Source organism: Scardinius erythrophthalmus, assembly GCF_964197995.2.
Source record: "Scardinius erythrophthalmus genome assembly, chromosome: 7".
In the NCBI taxonomy this organism is placed as follows: domain Eukaryota; kingdom Metazoa; phylum Chordata; class Actinopteri; order Cypriniformes; family Leuciscidae; genus Scardinius; species Scardinius erythrophthalmus.
Genome location: NC_138227.1, coordinates 3,198,905 through 3,220,246, shown reverse-complemented (window position 1 = coordinate 3,220,246; position 21,342 = coordinate 3,198,905). Strand labels below are relative to the sequence as shown.

The following is a 21,342-nucleotide window of genomic DNA, read 5'->3' as shown; positions in this document are numbered from 1 at the left end:
CTAGATATCGGTAACATTCTTAGTACACAGTACATTTACCGCAAAGGTCTGGTATTCAACACTAACAACATCGTAGCTTGATGATCCTGTGAAGGAGTGTGGAATCATGGGAGTTGTCATCTTCACCTCCACAGGACGGTGAGCAGAAATCATGTTCATGAATGAGGAAGCACACTGTATTCATAGCTTAGCTGCGCACTGCATTTGACTCAGAGCTGTAGGGTGTATGCTTCCCCGACCGGAATACATTAGTTTTAATACTAGTCTTATGGTTATACAAACATGCTAGTTGTATCAGTTTTGTTTCCGCTGGAGCTATTGCTGTAGGGTGTATGCTTCCCCTGCCAAACTACACTAGTTTTAGCAATAGTTCAGCATTATACAACATGCTTGTTGTATCAGAATTTGCTGCCGCTAGGGTTGTAAGCTTTCCCCAATAGATCCCATACAATTATTAAATTGGCTACAGCAACATGCTTGCTGCAATGTGTCCTCGCTTGCTCCAGCTTGGTGTGATGCTTCCCACATTGGATTGGATCTATAATGCTCAACATATGCCGCTAACATAAGGATGTAACCATTCCATCAGCCTCAGTCGTTGTGGGGGTAGTGTGTAAAAAATTCATATTTTCCCTGTTTCTACAGAAGTAAACTACAACCAAGTATAACAAGGTTATGATGTCATTGACAGGTGACAGTGTACGCATACCGCCAATCCAAACTGTATGCTAATTGTCAATCGTATTTGACAATAGTGGTCCTGACAGAATTATGTTATTTACATGAGTCACATTTTCGTCATTGTGTCATTGCAAAAGACCTTTTATAGGTTATTTAAATGTCAAAGAAATACGTTAAATTCACAGTGTGAATAATTAAAGGGGTGATGAACTGAGAAATAACATTTTCCTTGAGCTTTTGACATATAAGAGGTCATCTATAAGAATATCCTGTAAGTTTCAGAACTGAAAACTTCCTTGTTAGTCCAATAAAAGCTTTTATTGACACCAGACACAGCGAACGACAGGTTTTCAAAGTGGGCATCTATGAGGTCAAAGGGTATCAAACACGCCTCCGCAAAAGAAGATCAACGCCTACTTCAACACTGCCTGTTTAGCCCCGACCACCGATTCGCACATTACATGAAACTCATTATAATATGCAAAACTGTTATCCATCATAGCAGTGGGCATTTACTTCAAAGTCTTCAATGCGGCACGCCCATAAACACCGAGCGTTTCAGGAGCTAGGCTCAAAACCAGGGTAGAAAATAGCCTATTACTTATTCATTTTGATGTTTTTGAATGTAAAAACCAAGAGGACGTCATAAGTTGACCTCAGACAAAAATATAAAAAAATTTAAAAAGCCAGTTCATGACATCTTTAAATAAAGATAACATGGCTCTATAAGTTTCTTTTTTTGTCATTTTGCTTCCACATTGCTTGAAAGGAAATACATTATTGCATAGAAAACGTCCTGTTGCAAAAAAAACAACAAGGTCTGAATACAGTTAAACGATGTGGGAGATGAGAATTAGCTATATATTATAATAAAATGAATGAACATTACCTTGTTTTAACAGCGCTTTATGTAGATATAACTCTCAGGCCCACTGGAGCATCATCAATAGGGACGCATGCGCTGAACAACTCTGAAATAAACTAACTCTGGAACAAAAATAAACAGAACCCTGAAAATCTCACTGCACACAATTGGATAACACTAAGACCAGTCACAATGCTAGCGGAGCTAACTGGTAGATTAGACTCTTGCTGTACCCAGTCGGCAAAACAGCAAAAACGTCCTTTTTGCAAAGGCACGATTCGAGCGGCGTCTTCTGTTCCTCTTTTAGATAAAAAGCCAAATCTAACTCGTTCATTGTAGCGGCCAAAACTGTTTCAAACAACTGGTGTTCATCCATAGCCATCTTGCAATGTTTACTAATGACTTTGATGTCGCAGCGCTGTCGTCATCTGTTTAGCTAGCCTCTAGCCTTTCTGTGTTCAAGTGTTCAATCTCTATTACTTGAGTTGAGGTGATTGAGTGATTCATCTGTAAATGATTGAACACATGAGCTGCTCCTCAGTAACCTGATACGATCAACATTTAACACTCTTTACTTTACTTTAGCACAGTCTGGACTTTAGTACATGAAGAACAAGATGAATTCATCCTTAACCCTCTGGAGTCTGAGCTGTTTTCTGGGCCCTGGAGGTGTTCTGACATGCTCTGACATTTGTTGTTTTTTCAGTTATTCATAAACATGTTAATGGCAAAGGTGTAAATTCACTCTATAAAGCACAAACAGGGCTACCATCATATCTGATCAACATGCTTGTAAATCTTTGTGTTTTTAAGAAAATAATGTTTATGCGTGGTTATTTGAAAAAATAAAAATGAAAGTTGCTGAAATAACACCACAAAACATATAGTAAATATGTGTCCACAAGACTTTTGACTAATGGATCTTGTTCCCTAGTGTTTTTTCTTCAAAATTATGTGAAAATCATCCTGCCTAATCGTTTTCATAAAACAATACATTGATTTAAAAACAGTTGTAAAACAGTTTTTTTTTGTCAGAAGAGGTTTATGCATGGGAGTGGTAATGGCTATAAATATTAATGAGATTCAGACCAGGGTGTGACATAGACACCCCCTCAATGACTTAATGGCCCATCACAGCCTGAACAAAGAAGTAGAGGAGGTTTTTTTTTTTTTATTGTAATTCCTCTATGTGGAGAGGACATAAAAACGCTTTTAAAAAAAGCACATTTTACAAACCTACGTTTTGCACATGTGCTCCTTCACGCACTTTTTCAGTCAGAACACAGCAATCAGAGGAGGACGCGCTGAAAACTGTAATGCTGTTCTCTTCCTTCATAACTTGTACTGAGAAAGTTTGAAGATCCATCCTCAAAGATCCTCAAAGATCCATCAAAAGTAATGATTATGAATATGTAAAATATTGCAATAAGACATTGTAATTGTTTATTAACTTCTGGCAAAGATGAATTTGACGATAGGCTATTGACTCGCGATCTTCAGCAGTAGGCTAGTGAACGCACCGGAGAAATGCACATTTATTAGGCTACATAGTTTTTTGTTTTGGATGGTTTTGTTTAGAACCAGCTTTCTGTAAATATATTTCACATTTTTTAGACATGTGAGGCGAGTAGACTACGGTCTGGTTAATGATGATCTCCAGTTCGAGCCCCTTATGTCGTGATGGCTTTTTGTGTATTAAATTTGTTAATGAAAATAATATTAAAATTAAGATACAATTAATACAAAACGAAATTCGTTTTAAAGAAAGGATTTGTGCCTTCTGTTTTGAGGTCTCTGTGAAAGTTTGAAAGTCTGCTGCTTTCAAAGCGCTCGCGTCCATAATGGAGAACTGTCACATTGTTTTTTCCTCATAAATGCGAACACGTGTCAACTAATGCAAGTAAATTTAAAAGACTTACTCACCCGAAATATTATCCACGGCTGGATCAAGTCGCTCAACGTTCGTCGCTCAAAATACAAACGTTCGTCGACTCGTCAGAGTCCTGCTCTTCTTCTGAGCAAAATTTGAACTCGTGATATTCCAACAGCGCAGGAATGTGAATGAATGAAACTTGCTGGTTTGAAGCATAGAGGTTTGAAGGCATTTCAGGGGGCGTTTACCTCATTTTGCATAGATCACCTCAGCACATTATCTTATGAATAGCGCGCTCTGCGAGTGGGTGTGAACTCATTACAGGTAATTAGATGAGACGGGAGAAACTGTACTTCTATTTAGTTTCATACAGATTACATTGCAGGAGAATATTTGTTTTGAATGTGAATTGTTTTATTTAAAAGTAGAAATTTAAAGCTTTCTTTAGACGCATGTTTCATGGTTGTGTGATAAGTATTAGCTGAGTTTCAGTTCATTTTCCAGACTTGTTTCAGAAAGATTTTTGCGGAGACAGAGTGAGCTGAAAGCGCACCCTGTTTATTTTATTTATTTAAAAATAAAAACAAGGTTTTGATGTTAATGTGAGTGTACACAAAAAAAAGAAGACAATCTATAGTTTATAATCATGTATTTATTTTATTTTTATGACCACAAATCACGGATTTTTTTAAGTTTATGTTGCTGCTATGTGAAAAAAATCCAGCAAAACGCGCCGGCGCGTTTCTCGACCTCAGAGGGTTAATGACCATCACATCCATCTTTTTCTGTGATCATCTTTACACATTATTTAATGTGATATACATAGTTTATTTATGTTTTTATATAAGCTTTACCTCTCACACAAACACACACAAATAACATGGTGAATCTCACTGACATCAAACATGGTGATCTGTGCTTTTTTTTTAAATGATGAAGTCTGTTGATTCGATCTGTGTGTCTGATCTGGGAGAGTGAAGAGTGTGTCATTGTTCTCTACAGGTTGAGTGATTGTGGTGTCACAGATGAAGGTTGTGCTGCTCTGGCTTCAGCACTGAGATCAAACCCCTCACACCTGAGAGAACTGGATCTGTCTGAGAACAAACTAGGAGACTCAGGAGTGAAGCTGTTTTCTGCTGTACTGGAGAATCCTAACTGTAAATTGGAGATACTGGGGTAAGATCATCTCTACCATAAAGACTCGGAGTGAATAAGGATAAATATGTAGATAGTTTGTTTATAAAGCCCAAAACAAATTGGCCCCTCAGTACCTGACTGATCTGCTCTGTCCGTACACTACTTCTAGAACTCTGAGATCCAGTGATCACTGTCTACTCATTGTACCTACATCCAGTCTTAAAAAAACAAGGCGATCATGCTTTTGCGACTGCAGGCCCAAAACTTTGGAACAGTCTACCTCTCTACATTAGATTAGCTCCCTCTGTTTCCACCTTCAAATCTTCTTTAAAGACTTATTTATTTTCTTTGGCTTTTATTTCTCCTTGATTTAGGTATGATTATTGTTTATCTATTGTTTTGTGTTTCTTTATTGGTTGTTTTATCTTTATTTATTTTTCTGTTCTGTACAGCACTTTGGTCAGCCTTGGTGGTTTATAAAATGTGCGTTATAAATAAATATTGTATTGTATTGTATAGTGCATACAATATATCTTTGGTGTAACCTAAGCGTCACTTTCAGTTTAAAACAGCAGTCCAAAAACCGCTAAATCTACACCAAACAGGCAAAAGTTTACTTCAAGAATGAACATTGGCATCGATGAGTTTGAAGTTCGGTGTTTGAAAAAACAGAAGTTTTAGAACCAGAACCAAGCTAACTAAACAAGTTGAACGTTAGCTATATAGGTTGTGAGCCCCTTTATTAATATGCCTGGAGGTGAGGAATATAAAAAAATGTCAAATTCCCTCAGTATTGAATGATCTAATTCACTACTTTCTCATTTACAATGACAAATGAATTGTATTTGGTTGTGTTGTAGGCACTAAAACAGTCCACTATATAGTCAAACTAATTTTTATGTTGAAATAAAGAGATTTCTGTTTTACCCCAGACTGGTTGCTGGCTTCTGCCTGTTCCCTGCCTGGCCAGCAAAACTGTTCAGACTATATGCCAATAAGTAGTTCATGCATAGATATTTGTAAAGGCCTATATATTATTTAAATGACTTGCACTTTGTGATTAAGAAGATTGAGTGAATGTAGGTAATAGTTCTGGTGGATGAAGGGCCCCTCAAGAGGTAAAGCCCAGGAGCCCCTTATAGTGTTAATGCGGCCCTGATTATCGCCCAAAAGAAAGTAAAACCAACAGTTAGATAAACCGGACGAACTACAAACCAGACAACAGATGCAGGATACAGTGAAGAGGTTTTTTAACCCTCTGGGGCCTGTGAGACCAGCTCACTTTTTTTCTTATCTGTGCAAAAGAGACTCAAAATACTATTTTACATATAAGTGTTATACATCATTCAAAACTGTTAAATGTCTTCTTTTATTTGTGTACACTCATAATGAAAAAAACGTGTTTTTCGTAAAATAAAGAAAATAAACATGATGCACGTTCTGCCATCTCTCTCAATGTGAAATTCATTTTGAAACGTGACAGAAAATTATCTGTAACTCAGCGAATGCTTGTCACACTGACATGAGACATATGTCTCTACAAAGCTTGAAGTCTCTATTTATAAATTATGTAAATTATATCAAAAACAAATATTCTCTGTTTAAGTAATCCATATGAAAGTAACGACATGTACAGTTTCTCCAGCCCGTGCTCATTAGCTCTAATGTGACCACACCCACATGCGCAAGAGCAATTGACATGCAAATAGTCTACATGAAGGAATGCAGACCTGTAAACGCCGTCATTACCTCTAAACAAAGAATCAGAGACTTTAGTACTCCTCTGCTTTTCATTGAGTTTGGAAGACTGTTTTTGTGCTGTGCTGTTTGCCTTGGATTTACCTTAGAAGAATTAGAAGAACACGATTTGAAGATGAGAACGATTTTTAAGGTAAGAAATGTCCACTCATAATAGTAAGCATGTTATTGTTGCATAAACTTTACATTGTAGCTACTGGTTAAACTGGTGCCAGAAACAGAAACATATTGAAATATGACCTATAGACAGGTAGGCAACCTGTCAATGCTAAATTTATATACATGTACGACACAAGGATGTTTTTATGTTCGATAATACTTTTATCATGCTGTGTTTTATTATCGAAAAACATCCTTGTGTCTTACATGTATATAAATTTAGCATTGAAAGGTTGCCTACCTGTCTAGTTCACATTTCAAGATTAAAAAAATCTTCTCATCTTCAAATCGCATTCTTCTAATTCCTTTGAGGTAAATCCAAGGTAAACAGCACAGCACAGCACAAACACAGTCTTCCAAACTCGATGAAAAGCAGAGGAGTACGTTACTGGAATCTCTGATTCTTTGCTTTTGAGGTAATGAGGGCGTTTACAGGCCCGCGTGGACTATTTGCATGTCAATCGCTCGTGCGCGCATGGGTGTGGTCACATTAGAGTTAATGAGGGTGAGTTTGAGAAACTGTACATGTTGTTGCTTTCATACAGATTACTTAAACAGAGAATATTTGTTTTTGATGTAATTTACATAATTGAAACATAGAGACCCCAAGCTTTGTAAAGACATATGTCTCAAGTCTGTGTGACAAACATTCGCTGAGTTACAGATCATTTTCTGTCGTGTTTCAGAATGAACTTCACATTGAGAGACGGCAGAACGCGCATCGTTTATTTTCTTTATTTTATGAAAAACACAACATTTTGTTTTTATTATGATTGTACACAAATAAAAGAAGACATTTAACAGTTTTGAATGATGAAATGTATACTTATATGTAGGATCAAAATCAACCGAGTATTTTGAGTCTCTTTTGCACTGATAAGAAAAAAAGGCCACCGACCCCAGAGGGTTAAGCTCACAAACACACACACAATCTCTCTCTCTCTCTCTCTCTCTCTCTCTCTCTCTCTCTCTCTCTCTCTCTCTCTCTCTCTCTCGAGTGCTGATACTATATTTATTGCAATTTTTAAGAATTGCAATTCTACAATATTGTGATTCGATATTACAACGTATTGTGAATTTTTTTTTTTTAACTCTAGACTATGGGGAAAAGTTAAATCATACACTTATACAGAGTGTATATGATGTATAAGATGAGTCATATTTACAAAAACAATTCATCACATCTTTCTGAGTTTTATTTCAGAAGCATCATATAGTACTTCATTTTTTGAATAAATAATTCAATAACAAATACATTTTTAACAGTCACCTGTCGCCACCTAGTTGTCACGGAATGGTAAATAGTGAAGCGAGGATTCATGTGCAGGAAACTTAGGATCTTTATTAAACAAAACAAAACTATAAACCAAAACTCCCCGTGGGGGAAAACAAGACAGGCATATGGCATCAAACAGGAAACACGAGGGAACATTGACAACAAACCAGCACAGGACTGCAAACACAGGGAGACTAAATAGGGAAGCAAACAAAAGAGGGTAACGAGAAAGCAGGTGGGGCAAATTAATCAATAATCAGGTAACAAGATGGGAGGGGCTAGATAATTGACAGGAGAGCACATGGCACAAGGAAATACATGACAAGCTATGTGCTCACAACAAACCAGACTATACACAAACACATGACAAACCGGGAGCGTCACCAAACCAAGAGACAAACCAGACAGAAGTGACAGAACCATGACACTAGTGGCAAAACAATGTAATCGATAAATGCGTTATTTTAAGCACCAAATATGTATTAACTATTGACAGTATTTTAAAGATTACTAGTGCAGCTCTACTGTCTTATCTCTCTCTCGGCATATGAGTAGTGCAAGGGCTTTTCAGTGCATTCAGTCTCACGTTGCTTCAACGCGTCCACTTGAAATTGATATTACGACACTCATAGATAACGACACATTTCATCATCTGTTGGAACAAAAGTGCCTAACTTCTGTCAACCTTGTCCATAAGCAAGGACAAAAATAAAGCAATTTAATTTGAATCAATATTCATTCTGGAATAAAAAAAAATCTATTTTAAAATCATAAACCAAAAAATTGCGATAGTTAGGTGAATCGATTTTTTTTCTCCCAGTTTCTTAAAATGCTTACAAATACATTAAGAACACACACACACTCACACACACATACACACACACGTTGGATTTTCCGGTTTTATGGAGACTTTCCAATCTTTCCAATGGATAATATCCAATCCCTTAATAGGATTAAATTTACATACATCCCTGATGTAATTTAACAAAGTAAATTCAAAAAGTATTTATATATATATATTTCAAATTGACAGCATTATGTTTTTTTATTTTTTAAGTGTATTTTTTATGTTTATCTTTTAATATAGGCCTAATGTGTGTCATTGTTGTCAACAGGTTGAGGGATTGTGGTGTCACAGATGAAGGTTGTGGTGCTCTGGCTTCAGCTCTGATATCAAACCCCTCACACCTGAGACAACTGTATCTGTCTGAGAATAAACTAGGAGACTCAGGAGTGAAGCTGTTCTCTGCTGTACTGGCAAATCCTCACTGTAAAATGGAGATACTGAGGTAAGATCATCTCTACCATAAAGACTCTGAGTGAATAAGGATTAATATGTAGATAGTGCATACAATGTATCTTTGGCGTAAGCCCCATCCGGTGGTTCAGCAACAGATTCCTGCTTGAACCATCAGATCCTGCCGGCAGTAGAAGGCAGTGGTGAGGAGTCTCCCTGAGGAGGAACATTTACATCTTCATATATTATTATCCTCCAATAGAAAGTAAAACTAACAGTTAAATAAACCAAACACACTACAAACTAGACAACAGATGCAGGTTACATCTGTAATGTAAAGTTTCTTTTTTAAATCACCAATTGTTTGGTGTAAATCAACTTGCCTTGTAATGCTTGTGCAAACAGCCCCTTGCAAAAGCGTGAATATTGCCTCAAAATATGAATCTGCTGCTGAAAAGAGGGAAGTGGTGTGTGTTTCACCTGAACCAGTGCTGTCATCATATCAGATTTATCCCTACATGATTATCATGGCCAAAATAACACGATAACAATATATCACCATATCTATTGAAATCTTGAAAAAAATAATAATAATGCTATCAGTCAAATTCATCTTTACTTTGTTTATTTTGTTATTTTTGAATAAGAAGAATCACTCCATCACATACAAAAGGAACAGTTACACTTGAAGTGTTACCATTATTTCAAACTGGTTGCATTATCACAAGTATACAGTAACACAGCGCTTATAAATCATTTTCAAATTATTAGTTTATAGTAGGGCTGGGAATCGATAAAAACAATTAACTAATTAATCGCACAATTTGCTGTGATTAATTGCAATTAATCGCATTTCCCCCAAACTTGTAATCATCAATATTTACATGTAGAATCACTAATTAAATTACACAACACAGTAAAAAAGGGAAAAAAAGAAAAGGTCCACACAAATTGGACAGAAAATAGCCCTATATTAAAATATTAAACATCAATATATCAATATGTTATTCTTCATTCAGTTCTATGCAACATACTCAGATTTAACAGATTTCTTTTTGGACTTATTATCAAAATAAAGTATAGTCAATATATATACAAAGCTATTATTACCAGAGCATGTGATCAGAGCAGGTAATTTTACCATTGTACCACTGTACAGGAGCCTACGTTCTCGCACCAGTAGGCTTAGGAAGAGCTTCTTCCCTGAGGCTGTGATCCTACTAAATTCCACACCACCTCTCTAATTGCACCGTGCACTCATACTGCACTGTTCATAGTACTTTTTATGGACAAGAATTTGCAGCTTGCATTCATTCAGTACTGCTCATAATACTGACGGACATGTTATTTTTACTATTTTTGCACAGATTGTACATTGTTTAACTGCTACTGCTACTGTACATATAACAATCTGTATATTTTAATTGTACTTTCGTTGTTGCTGCTCATATTGTACATGTATCCCTACATTTTCATTCTCTTTTTCTTTTTCTAATTCTGCCCATTTTCTTCTATTTGGTTTTAGTATATTTATATATTCTGTACATATTGTAAGCTATAGCTTCACTTCAGTGTTGGACTTGTTCCTGCACTTATCTGTATAGAACACTATATTTCTGCACTTCTGGTTGATGCTAACTGCATTGCATTAGCTTTGTACTTGTAGACTGCATAATGAAAATAAAGTTGAATCAAATCAAATTAATCCTAACTGATGTAATTTAATAACTTGAACAAATGAGTATTTGTATATATTTCATATTGACAGCATTATGTTTTTTAATTTTTTTAAGTGTTATGTTTATCTTTGGATATAGGCTTAATGTGTGTCATTGTTCTCTACAGGTTGTGGGATTGTGGTGTCACAGATGAAGGTTGTGCTGCTCTGGCTTCAGCTCTGAGATCAAACCCCTCACACCTGAGAGAACTGTATCTGTCTGGGAATAAACTAGGAGACTCAGGAGTGAAGCTGTTCTCTGCTGGACTGGAGAATCCTCACTGTAAACTGGAGGAACTGTGGTAAGATCATCTCTACCATAAAGACTCGGAGTGAATAAGGTCTAATATGTAGATAGTTCATACAATATATCTTTGGCGTAAGCCCCATCCGGTGGTTCAGAGACAGATTCCTGCTTGAACTGTCAGATCCTGCCGGCGGTAGAAGGCAGTGGTGAGGAGTCTCCCTGATGAGGAACATTTACTTAATATTAGGGCTGTAGCTATCGATTATTTTAGTAATCGAGTATTCTACTGATTATTCCATCGATTAATCAAGTAATCAGATAAATTGTGTTAATGAAATAGATCCAAGTGAACAACAGCCTTTAAAATGACTTAAAAATACAAATAGGTAACACTTTACAATATGGTTCATTAGTTAACATTAGTTAACTACCTTAGTTAACATACTAATAATGAACAATACTTCTACAGCATTTGTTAATCAAAGTTAATATTAATTTCAACATTTACTAATACATTATTAAAATCAAAGGTTGTATGTTAACATTAATGTACTGTGAACTAACATGAACAAAAAATTAAACTAACATTAACAAAGATTAGTGCTGTCAGTTAAACACGTTTTTAACAGCGTTAACGCAAACCCATTTTAACGGCGTACATTTTTTTATCACAAGATTAACGATCTTTTTGGCCTAGCAAACTTTGTAGTTTTTTTCACATTCTGTTGCAACAACTAGTAACGTTAGAAAAACTACAACATCACACCGGATCTAACTAGACCGGACACAAAACAACAGGCACACCGCACACACTTGTTTGTGCTTTTGGGGTCACACACCGGACGAGAAACGCAGTGCTACGCCGCATGGCGTTTAGGACTACTCGAGGTATCGCACACCGGACGCTAAGGCTGAACGATATTCTGTTTTAACATCGACATCGCGATGTGCGAATGAGCGATAGTCACATCACCGGAACATGCAATGTGAAGGGTAGTAGCACCCATGGAACGGTAGCACACAGTAAACATGAGTTTGTTGTATGACTTTTTGCTGGGGTGACATGCACGTTCCGCGTGCCTGCACAGTGATTGGTTCGCTGTGCCGCAAACTCACCGCTTACAGCCATCATTCACTGGCAATCCTATAGCTAAAAATGGGCGACGAAGAGGATCCGCAGCAAAAAAAAAAAAAAAGATTTCGTACCAAAAAGAAAGTCAAAATCAGCTATTTGGGACTATTTCGTCTACAAAAAGGAGGATGTTGACCAAAAAGAGATACTTTGCTGGAGTGTTGTAAAGTTGTGGATGGTTGTCTTTTTTAAAAAGTCTTTTATTTTTCGTGTTCGCATTTATGAGGAAAAAACAATGTTACGTGACAGTTCTCCATTACGGACCCGACCGTTATGAAAGCGGCACTAAAAGACTGCTTTAAAACTTTCACAGAGACCTCAAACAGAAAGCACAAAGCTTTTCTTTAAAGCGAATTTCGTTTTGTATTAATTGTATCTTAATTTTAATCAGTGTTTCATTATCCAATTTCCTGGATTTAATAAATAAAAAGTAAATATAGCATACATAATCACGACACAGAGGCGCCAGCGCCTGAACTGGAGCTTAAGCTATCATCCATGAACCGAAACTCGGCGTTATAAGGTAGCCTACTCGCCTCACACACCTAAAAAAAAAAATAGAAATATATCTATTATCTACAGAAATCTCTACTTTTAAACAGAACCATTCAAAACAAAATAAAACTATGTAATCCGTATGAAAAGTGCATTTCTCTCCTGCGCGATCACTACTGCGAAGATCGCGAGTCAGTCTTCTTCATCTTTACAGAAAACACTTGTTTATTAATAAACAATTAAAATGTCTCATTGTAATATTTTACATATTCATAATCATTACTTTTGCTGGTTCTTTGTGACAGCTTTTAGGTGCCGTTTACATGAACGCGTCACTGCATCAGCACCTAAAACATAGAGAGAGAGAGAGAATATTTTTTTTTACTTATTTTGAGGAATTATAGCCTAATGAACAACAAACATCTGTTAAGAGCGCCGCCACGTTGGATTGCGTAGAACGTTCACCGAATTCTGACAGAAATAGCCTATGTTCTAATTTTGGAATAAAATATAAAGTGACCTTTTTGTCACTTGTAATGAAGCTTGCTTATTAGTGAAATTATTAATATTATGGAATGGTAATTATTGACAATAGCCTGGATTGATGGCTCGCAATATATATCGTTGGGAAAAAATATCTCAATGTAATTTTTTTTCCAATATCGTGCAGCCCTACCGGACGTGCACTTTCTCAGTTTATGGCCAGCAATATTGTTTTGATTAAGGACATTATGGAATTAAGATAATGTCTGTACTATGTTATGATTGTACTGTAGAATTAAATACAATCATTGCTAAGTCTGCATTCTGAACACTTTGCCTCAGAGCGTCCGTTAACGGAATGAATTGAGAATATCACCTTAAAATCCGATAGCATCGGCAGTTTTCATCCACACATCTGATTTCTGTAAATGAATGTAAAACTAAATGTATATTGCAGCACAGGGTGAAGTCAGTATACATTAACGACGATTTGAGACAAATAAATATAAATTTAATATAAAACTATGTAAATGACACGGCAGGATTTTGAACAAGGTCCTGAGCCATAGCTGGGCGCTGCGGACAGACGCCGAATGGCATCGCTGGTGTCTGTACACTGATAGAGAATAATGTGTTTGAATTTTAAAGACGTGGTGCTGCGCGACGCGGCGCTGCGCTTCTCGTCCAGTGTGCGACCCCCTGTAGGCTAACGTTATGTTTTGAGTGGAGGTCGAGCGCGAGACGGCGAAATGGATGCCCATAAGATTCTGAATGGAAAGTTTACTTTTAAAAAGTTGCCAAATGGTTCCATTGACAAGACCAAAGTGATCTGTGTGTTTTGTCGTTATGAACTGAGCTATCATCGCAGCATGTCCAGTCTGAAATACCACTTGATGGTCAAGCACACAGCTGATGTGAATTCTCTGATGCGATGCCGATGTTGTTTTAAATAAAAAAAATTTGCACAAAGCAAGCCGATCCACTTTTCCATGTTGATAAGAGCATTAAAATGAGAAAAAAATAATGGGACAAAAAGAAATCAAGGGACATTTAGAATAGATAAAAAATGTGTGATTAATTGCGAGTTAACTATAACATTAATGCGATTAATCGCAATTAAATATTTTAATCGTTTGACAGCACTAACAAAGATTAATAAATACAGTTACAAATGTATTGTTCATTGTTAGTTCATGTTGTTTAATACATTAACTAATGTTAATTGATGAACCTTATTGTTAAGTGTTACCTAAATACATAATAACATGCAATTATTTTTTCAAATAAAGTATCAAAGTAATCATATGGGTGTTATTGAACAACGCTGGTAAAATACTTAATGTAAAATAAATAAATGATATAAACTGATATAAACATAACTTATGTACATTACGTAAAAAAAATGTCCGTTCTTTCTTGAACAAGAACATGTGCACATCAAAACATGCAAACTCAGTGCAAGGGTTAAACTTTTATTTTGAAATCGCAATTAACAACAATTCGCATATATTTCAGAAAGATATTTATGTATTCTCCTGTGTTGGCGTAGATTTACAAATTAGTTGCGTTACGAATCTTGTGAAACAGCGCACACTGCGTGCAGATGAACTCACAACACGCAGAGAGTTTGAGAAACCCGAGACGCAGACGCGCATATAAATGATAACAGTGCAACTATGGAACGCACGTCAGAGCATATTTTTAACTGAATCACAGCCTTTGTGATTTCATGATAGCACTATGCTATATTATGATTGTAAATGGGTTTTAAATAGATTGCGTAGCCTTAGAAAACGGTGTAATAATGCGGTTCATGGATTCTCATCTGTGGAATGCGCCACTTCCGGTATTTTGCCAGTTACTCGACATGGTTAAATTGCAATCAAGGATTTTTTAAAAATCGAGTACTCGACTTTAATAGAGGAATCGTTATAGCCTTACTTAATATATTATTATCTCCCAATAGACAGTAAAACTAACAGTTAAGTTAACCAGACGAACTACAAACCAGACAACAGATGCAGGTTACAGTGAAGAGGTTTTTTTTAAATCACAAATGTTTGGTGTAAATCAACTTTCCTTGTAATGCTTGTGCAAACAGACCCTTGCAAAAGCATGAGCATTTCCTCAAAATGTGTGTGCAGCTGAAAAGTGAGAAGTGGTGTGTGTTTCACTTGAACCAGGACTGTCACCATATCAGATTTATCACTACATGATTATCATGGCCAAAATAACAGAAATTAACAATTTATCGCCATAACTTGGGAAATCTTGAAAAAAAAAAACAATGCTATCAGTCATATTCATCTTTAGTTTGTTTATTATGTGTTATTTTGGGGAAAAAATCACACCATCACACACAAAAGTATCAATTACACTTAATGTCGAACAGTTTGAAATTATAGTAAGACATTATTACAAGTATACAGTAACACAGCGCATATAAATCATTTGCAGACTATTAGTTATTAGTTAATGAATAGTGTATAATAGTATTTAAGCTGTAGTTAATATATCAAGAGACTATATACAACCAGTGAGTTTTCATTCATTGTCACTGTAATTAACAAAGTGTTATTGTTTAATTATGTAAAGAGTTAGATAATGCTTTGTTAACAATGTATTACCCATAAATATTTATCACTTTAGATTAGGTCACAGAAAATGTCTTTAAGTGCTTTAATACAGCCTTTATTCGACATTAATTACATTAATATTAAGAGTTCCGTAAACTTTTTACAAATAGATTAAGCATACTCACACACACACACTGACACACTCTCACACACACACACACACACACACACACACACACACACACACACACACACACACACACACACACACACAAGCACTAGGGCTGGGACAATACACTTATCTCTCAATTTGATACTATCACGATCTTTGGGTGCTGATACGTTATGTAATGATATTTTTTTAACATGAAAAGTTCATTCATACACTTGTAAAGACTGTACATGATGAATAAGATGAGTCATATGTACAAAAACAATTCACATCTTTCTGAGTTTTATTTCAGAAGCATCATACAGTACTACATTCTCTTGAATAAATAATTCAATTACAAATAAATGTTTTAACAGTCACTTGTCGCCACCTAGTGGTGAAACAATGTAATCGATAAATGCATTATTTTAAGCGGCAAGTTTCTAACAAAAGCTGATTTGCTCAATTTTGTAGACATCAGTGTTTATATTTGAACTTTAAACTTTTATCCCAGTACTTCTATGATAATATGAACTATTGCATCACAGAAATAATGATACTGTTATGCAGTGCCGGCCCGAGCCTTTTGGGGTCCCTAAGCAGAATTTGATTTGGGGGCCCTCTCCCACCACGCGGAGTCACCTGTTTGACGATTATTGAGTCACACTATAATGTTACATTATAAATTAATACAATGAGGTTATGTATTAATACAAAATAAATACTTAATAAAAAATAGATGCCTATTTAAATAAAAAGTTTTAACTTTTTCTTTACTCTTTTACTAACTCTTTGAAATTTCTGAAAACAAACTGTCACAAAACACATTACATAAATTATTTGCAAAATATCCTCCAACGTTTTGCAACACTTTGCAGCTTGAATGATGTCTTGTATGAACATGACGGAGTATGTTTTTATGTTTCCACTGTTCGATCGCGCCCGCGCCTCACACACACACACACACGCACACACACAACATATTCCAGCATTGTAATCTTTACATCACAGCCTGTTCATTATAGCCGTAATAAAATATAATAATAAAATAGTCAACCTAACATATACAAATTTATTTAAATTATTTAAATAGTCAGTAATACAATTTGTACCATTAAGCGTAAGCTTCGCTCCACTGCAATGTTTCCAAGCACTTTTTTGCACGTGTGAAGAGGATGATTTTTTTTCCGTTGATATTGGAACGTGAGTTAAGTACAAAGACTATAATTGTCACGATTTCCCTGGTTTTCCCTGGTCTTGTCACATACTACATTTCCCAGCATTCCCCTGGATCCACACCTGCACTCACTTCCCTCATCACTGCAGCTGAATCCCATCTCCTCATTACCTCATCACTAGCCTTTATATTCAGCTCCCTCACATGCACTCACTGCCGGGTATTAATGTTGTGTTCACTGTTTCATGGTTAGTCCCTCGAGCCCTCCGAGTGTTATTGCAGTTTCTGATGATCATCGTGAGTGATTCCAGGTTTCCTCACTCAGTGATTTCAGTATATTCCAAGAATATAATTCAAGTATCTACAGTGAGGCATCATCAGTATCTACTGAGTGTTTTCCAATCATCTTCTAAGAGTTATCGTCTGAATCGAGGGAGTATATTCAAGAGAGGCATTGTCAGTGTCTACTGAGTGTTTCCCAAGCATCTACTAAGATTCAAGTATCTGCAGTGAGGCATCGCCAGTATCTACTGAGTGTTTTCCAATCATCTTCTAAGAGTTATCGTCTGAATCGAGGGAGTATATTCAAGAGAGGCATCGTCAGTGTCTACTGAGTGTTTCCCAAGCATCTACTAGGATTCAAGTATCTGCAGTGAGGCATCGCCAGTATCTACTGAGTGTTTTCCAATCATCTTCTAAGAGTTATCGTCAGAATCAAGGGAGTATATTCAATAGAGGTACTGTCAGTGTCTACTGAGTGTTTTCCAAGCATCTACTAAGATTTACCGTCTGATTCTACTGTGTGTGACCTATTACCTGCGGAGAATTACCGTCTCTCGATGTCTGAGTCTTCCGCTTTCTAAGCTTAGCCATCAGGTTCCAAGAAAGCTTTCTATTCCGCATGTATTCTCCATATCATCATTAACCTCTCTGTATATGTGAATTCCAAGCAGCTTCTGTGAGCGGTGGTTTTCCAAGCAGCTTCTGTGAGCGGTGGTTTCCCAGGACTCCTGGGTCCACGTTCCTTTGATCTCCAGGGTGCACGCGGTTTTCTGAATCAAGCTCCGTGTGTCATCATATCTCCTAAGATCCAAGTATTGCCATTGTGTATTACTCAGGGCCCTTGTATCAACGTGTGAACTCTGAAGACTATTCTGTCCCAAGAATCTACACTGACATTCAATTTAACCAGTGCACTCCTGAGTTTTCCTTTAAGCCTTTCCAGTATCTGGATTTGCATATGGTGTATAATAAACCTTTGTGTCTGGCATTCTTTGTGTCCTCGTCTTTACAGCTCATGACAGAATACCCGGCCAAACACCATGCAAGCTCCAACGGCTCTAGAGGTTTCCTTGTTTTCCACCGTAGCACTGCAGACACTACAGGATCAGGAAACTATAGCTGCTCTTTGCAAGATCTTCCAGAATGGTCGATCCATAGAGGCCTATGTGGAGGAGTTTTTGACTCTTAGCCATCGGGTTCCTTGGAGTGATACATGCATGATTGAGTGTTTCTGGGGTGGGTTGGATGAATACATCGCTGAATTGATGCCGGGAGGAGGTCCCGGTTGGACTCTGGCACAGTTCATTGACTTTGCCCTGCTACTGTGCGGCTCTCCTCTCACTGTGAGCGAGGTCGAGGTCGCTCATCTTGTTAGCCCAGTTAAACCCACTAAACAGGAGCTCCGTAACTGCCCCGGATCTACCGCTGGGATTTTCTGGCCCAGAGCACGTAAGCGGGTTTCGAACAGCGCCGATCTGTCATCCAAGATGTTAGATCCCTCCCTAATGTCTGTCAGAGGGGCTCTCAAGTATGTTGCTTCTGCTAAACCCATTCTTCACGCCAGTCCAGCCGAGCCTGCACTTCACGCCAGTCCAGCCGAGCCTGCACTTCACGCCAGTCCAGCCGAGCCTGCGACTGAGAGCGCCATGCCAGCCGAGCCTGCACTTCACGCCAGTCCAGCTGAGCCTGCACTTCACGCCAGTCCAGCCGAGCCTGCGACTGAGAGCGTCAGGCCCGCCGAGCCTGCGACTGAGAGCGCCATGCCCACCGAGCCAGAGTCTGTGAGCGTCATGCCCCCCGAGCCAGAGCCAAATTCCCCTTTGCCGCTGGTCCCGTCCAGTCCAGAGCTTCCTTCGCCGCTGGTCCCGCCCAGCTCAAAGTCCTCTTCGCTGCTGGTCCCATTCAGCTCAGAGCCCTCTTCGCCGCTGGTCCCGCCCAGCTCAAAGCCCTCTTCGCCGCTGGTCCCGCCCAGCTCAAAGCCCTCTTCGCCGATGGTCCCATTCGGCTCAGGAACCTCTTTGCCGCTGGTCCCGTCCAGCTTAACGCCCTCTTCATCGCTGGTTCTGTCCAGCTCAAAGTCCTCTTCGCCGCTTGTCCAGTCCAGTCCTGAGCCACCTTCGCCGCTGGTCCAGTCCAGTCCAGACCCGTCTTCGCCACTGGTCCTGTCCAGTCCAGGCCCGCCTTCGCCGCTGGTCCAGTACGGACCCGCCTTCGCCGCTGGTCCAGTCCAGTACGGACCCGCCTTCGCCGCTGGTCCAGTCCAGTACGGACCCGCCTTCGCCGCTGCTCCAGTCCAGTCCAGACCCTTCTTCACCGCTTGTCTCGTCCAGTCCTGACACGCCTTCGCCGTTGGACTCCTCCAACTCTGAGCCACAGCCCGCTTCGCCGTGGCCCCCTGCTCAGCCTGCACCGCCGTGGCCCCCTGCTCAGCCTGCACCGCCTTGGCCCCCTGCTCAGCCTGCACCGCCGTGGCCCCCTGCTCAGCCTGCACCGCCGTGGCCCCCTGCTCAGCCTGCACCGCCGTGGCCCCCTGCTCAGCCTGCACCGCCGTGGCCCCCTGCTCAGCCTGCACCGCTGTGGCCCCCTGTTCAGTCTGCACCACCATGGTTGCACATTCTGCCTGCTCCACCCAGGTTCCACCCTGGTTTCGTCCTGACCCCGCCCGGGGTCCCCCCCCCGGGCTCCCCCCCCCCCACTCATGCTAAGAGGCGCGAGGACGCGCCTTCCGGGAGGGGGGAGTAATGTCACGATTTCCCTGGTTTTCCCTGGTCTTGTCACATACTACATTTCCCAGCATTCCCCTGGATCCACACCTGCACTCACTTCCCTCATCACTGCAGCTGAATCCCATCTCCTCATTACCTCATCACTAGCCTTTATATTCAGCTCCCTCACATGCACTCACTGCCGGGTATTAATGTTGTGTTCACTGTTTCATGGTTAGTCCCTCGAGCCCTCCGAGTGTTATTGCCGTTTCTGATGATCATCGTGAGTGATTCCAGGTTTCCTCACTCAGTGATTTCAGTATATTCCAAGAATATAATTCAAGTATCTACAGTGAGGCATCATCAGTATCTACTGAGTGTTTTCCAATCATCTTCTAAGAGTTATCGTCTGAATCGAGGGAGTATATTCAAGAGAGGCATTGTCAGTGTCTACTGAGTGTTTCCCAAGCATCTACTAAGATTCAAGTATCTGCAGTGAGGCATCGCCAGTATCTACTGAGTGTTTTCCAATCATCTTCTAAGAGTTATCGTCTGAATCGAGGGAGTATATTCAAGAGAGGCATCGTCAGTGTCTACTGAGTGTTTCCCAAGCATCTACTAGGATTCAAGTATCTGCAGTGAGGCATCGCCAGTATCTACTGAGTGTTTTCCAATCATCTTCTAAGAGTTATCGTCAGAATCAAGGGAGTATATTCAATAGAGGTACTGTCAGTGTCTACTGAGTGTTTTCCAAGCATCTACTAAGATTTACCGTCTGATTCTACTGTGTGTGACCTATTACCTGCGGAGAATTACCGTCTCTCGATGTCTGAGTCTTCCGGTTTCTAAGCCTAGCCATCAGGTTCCAAGAAAGCTTTCTATTCCGCATGTGTTCTCCATATCATCATTAACCTCTCTGTATATGTGAATTCCAAGCAGCTTCTGTGAGCGGTGGTTTTCCAAGCAGCTTCTGTGAGCGGTGGTTTCCCAGGACTCCTGGGTCCACGTTCTTTTGATCTCCAGGGTGCACGCGGTTTTCTGAATCAAGCTCCGTGTGTCATCATATCTCCTAAGATCCAAGTATTGCCATCGTGTATTACTCAGGGCCCTTGTATCAACGTGTGAACTCTGAAGACTATTCTGTCCCAAGAATCTACACTGACATTCAATTTAACCAGTGCACTCCTGAGTTTTTCTTTAAGCCTTTCCAGTATCTAGATTTGCATATGGTGTATAATAAACCTTTGTGTCTGGCATTCTTTGTGTCCTCGTCTTTACAGCTCATGACAATAATAAAGAATAGTTTACCATCCAAATACATCGCGAATGTTGAAACATTTTGATTCTAATGAGAGAGATACGTGAGCCCAACGCCGCTTACTTTCACTTTC

At 38.9% G+C, this 21,342-nt stretch overlaps 1 protein-coding gene across 3 annotated transcripts in view; it reads left to right on the top strand.

The window, feature by feature from the left end:
• Window positions 1–21,342, top strand: part of LOC308694104 (protein NLRC3-like) — a 75,443-nt gene that overhangs the window by 33,084 nt on the left and 21,017 nt on the right. For all 3 annotated transcript variants that reach the window (XM_081371394.1, XM_081371395.1, XM_081371396.1), the window contains exons 9-11: window positions 4,422–4,595; window positions 8,865–9,038; window positions 10,832–11,005. In XM_081371394.1, the coding sequence (XP_081227520.1) occupies window positions 4,422–4,595; window positions 8,865–9,038; window positions 10,832–11,005 (522 nt within the window). The remainder of the gene's footprint in view (window positions 1–4,421; window positions 4,596–8,864; window positions 9,039–10,831; window positions 11,006–21,342) is intronic.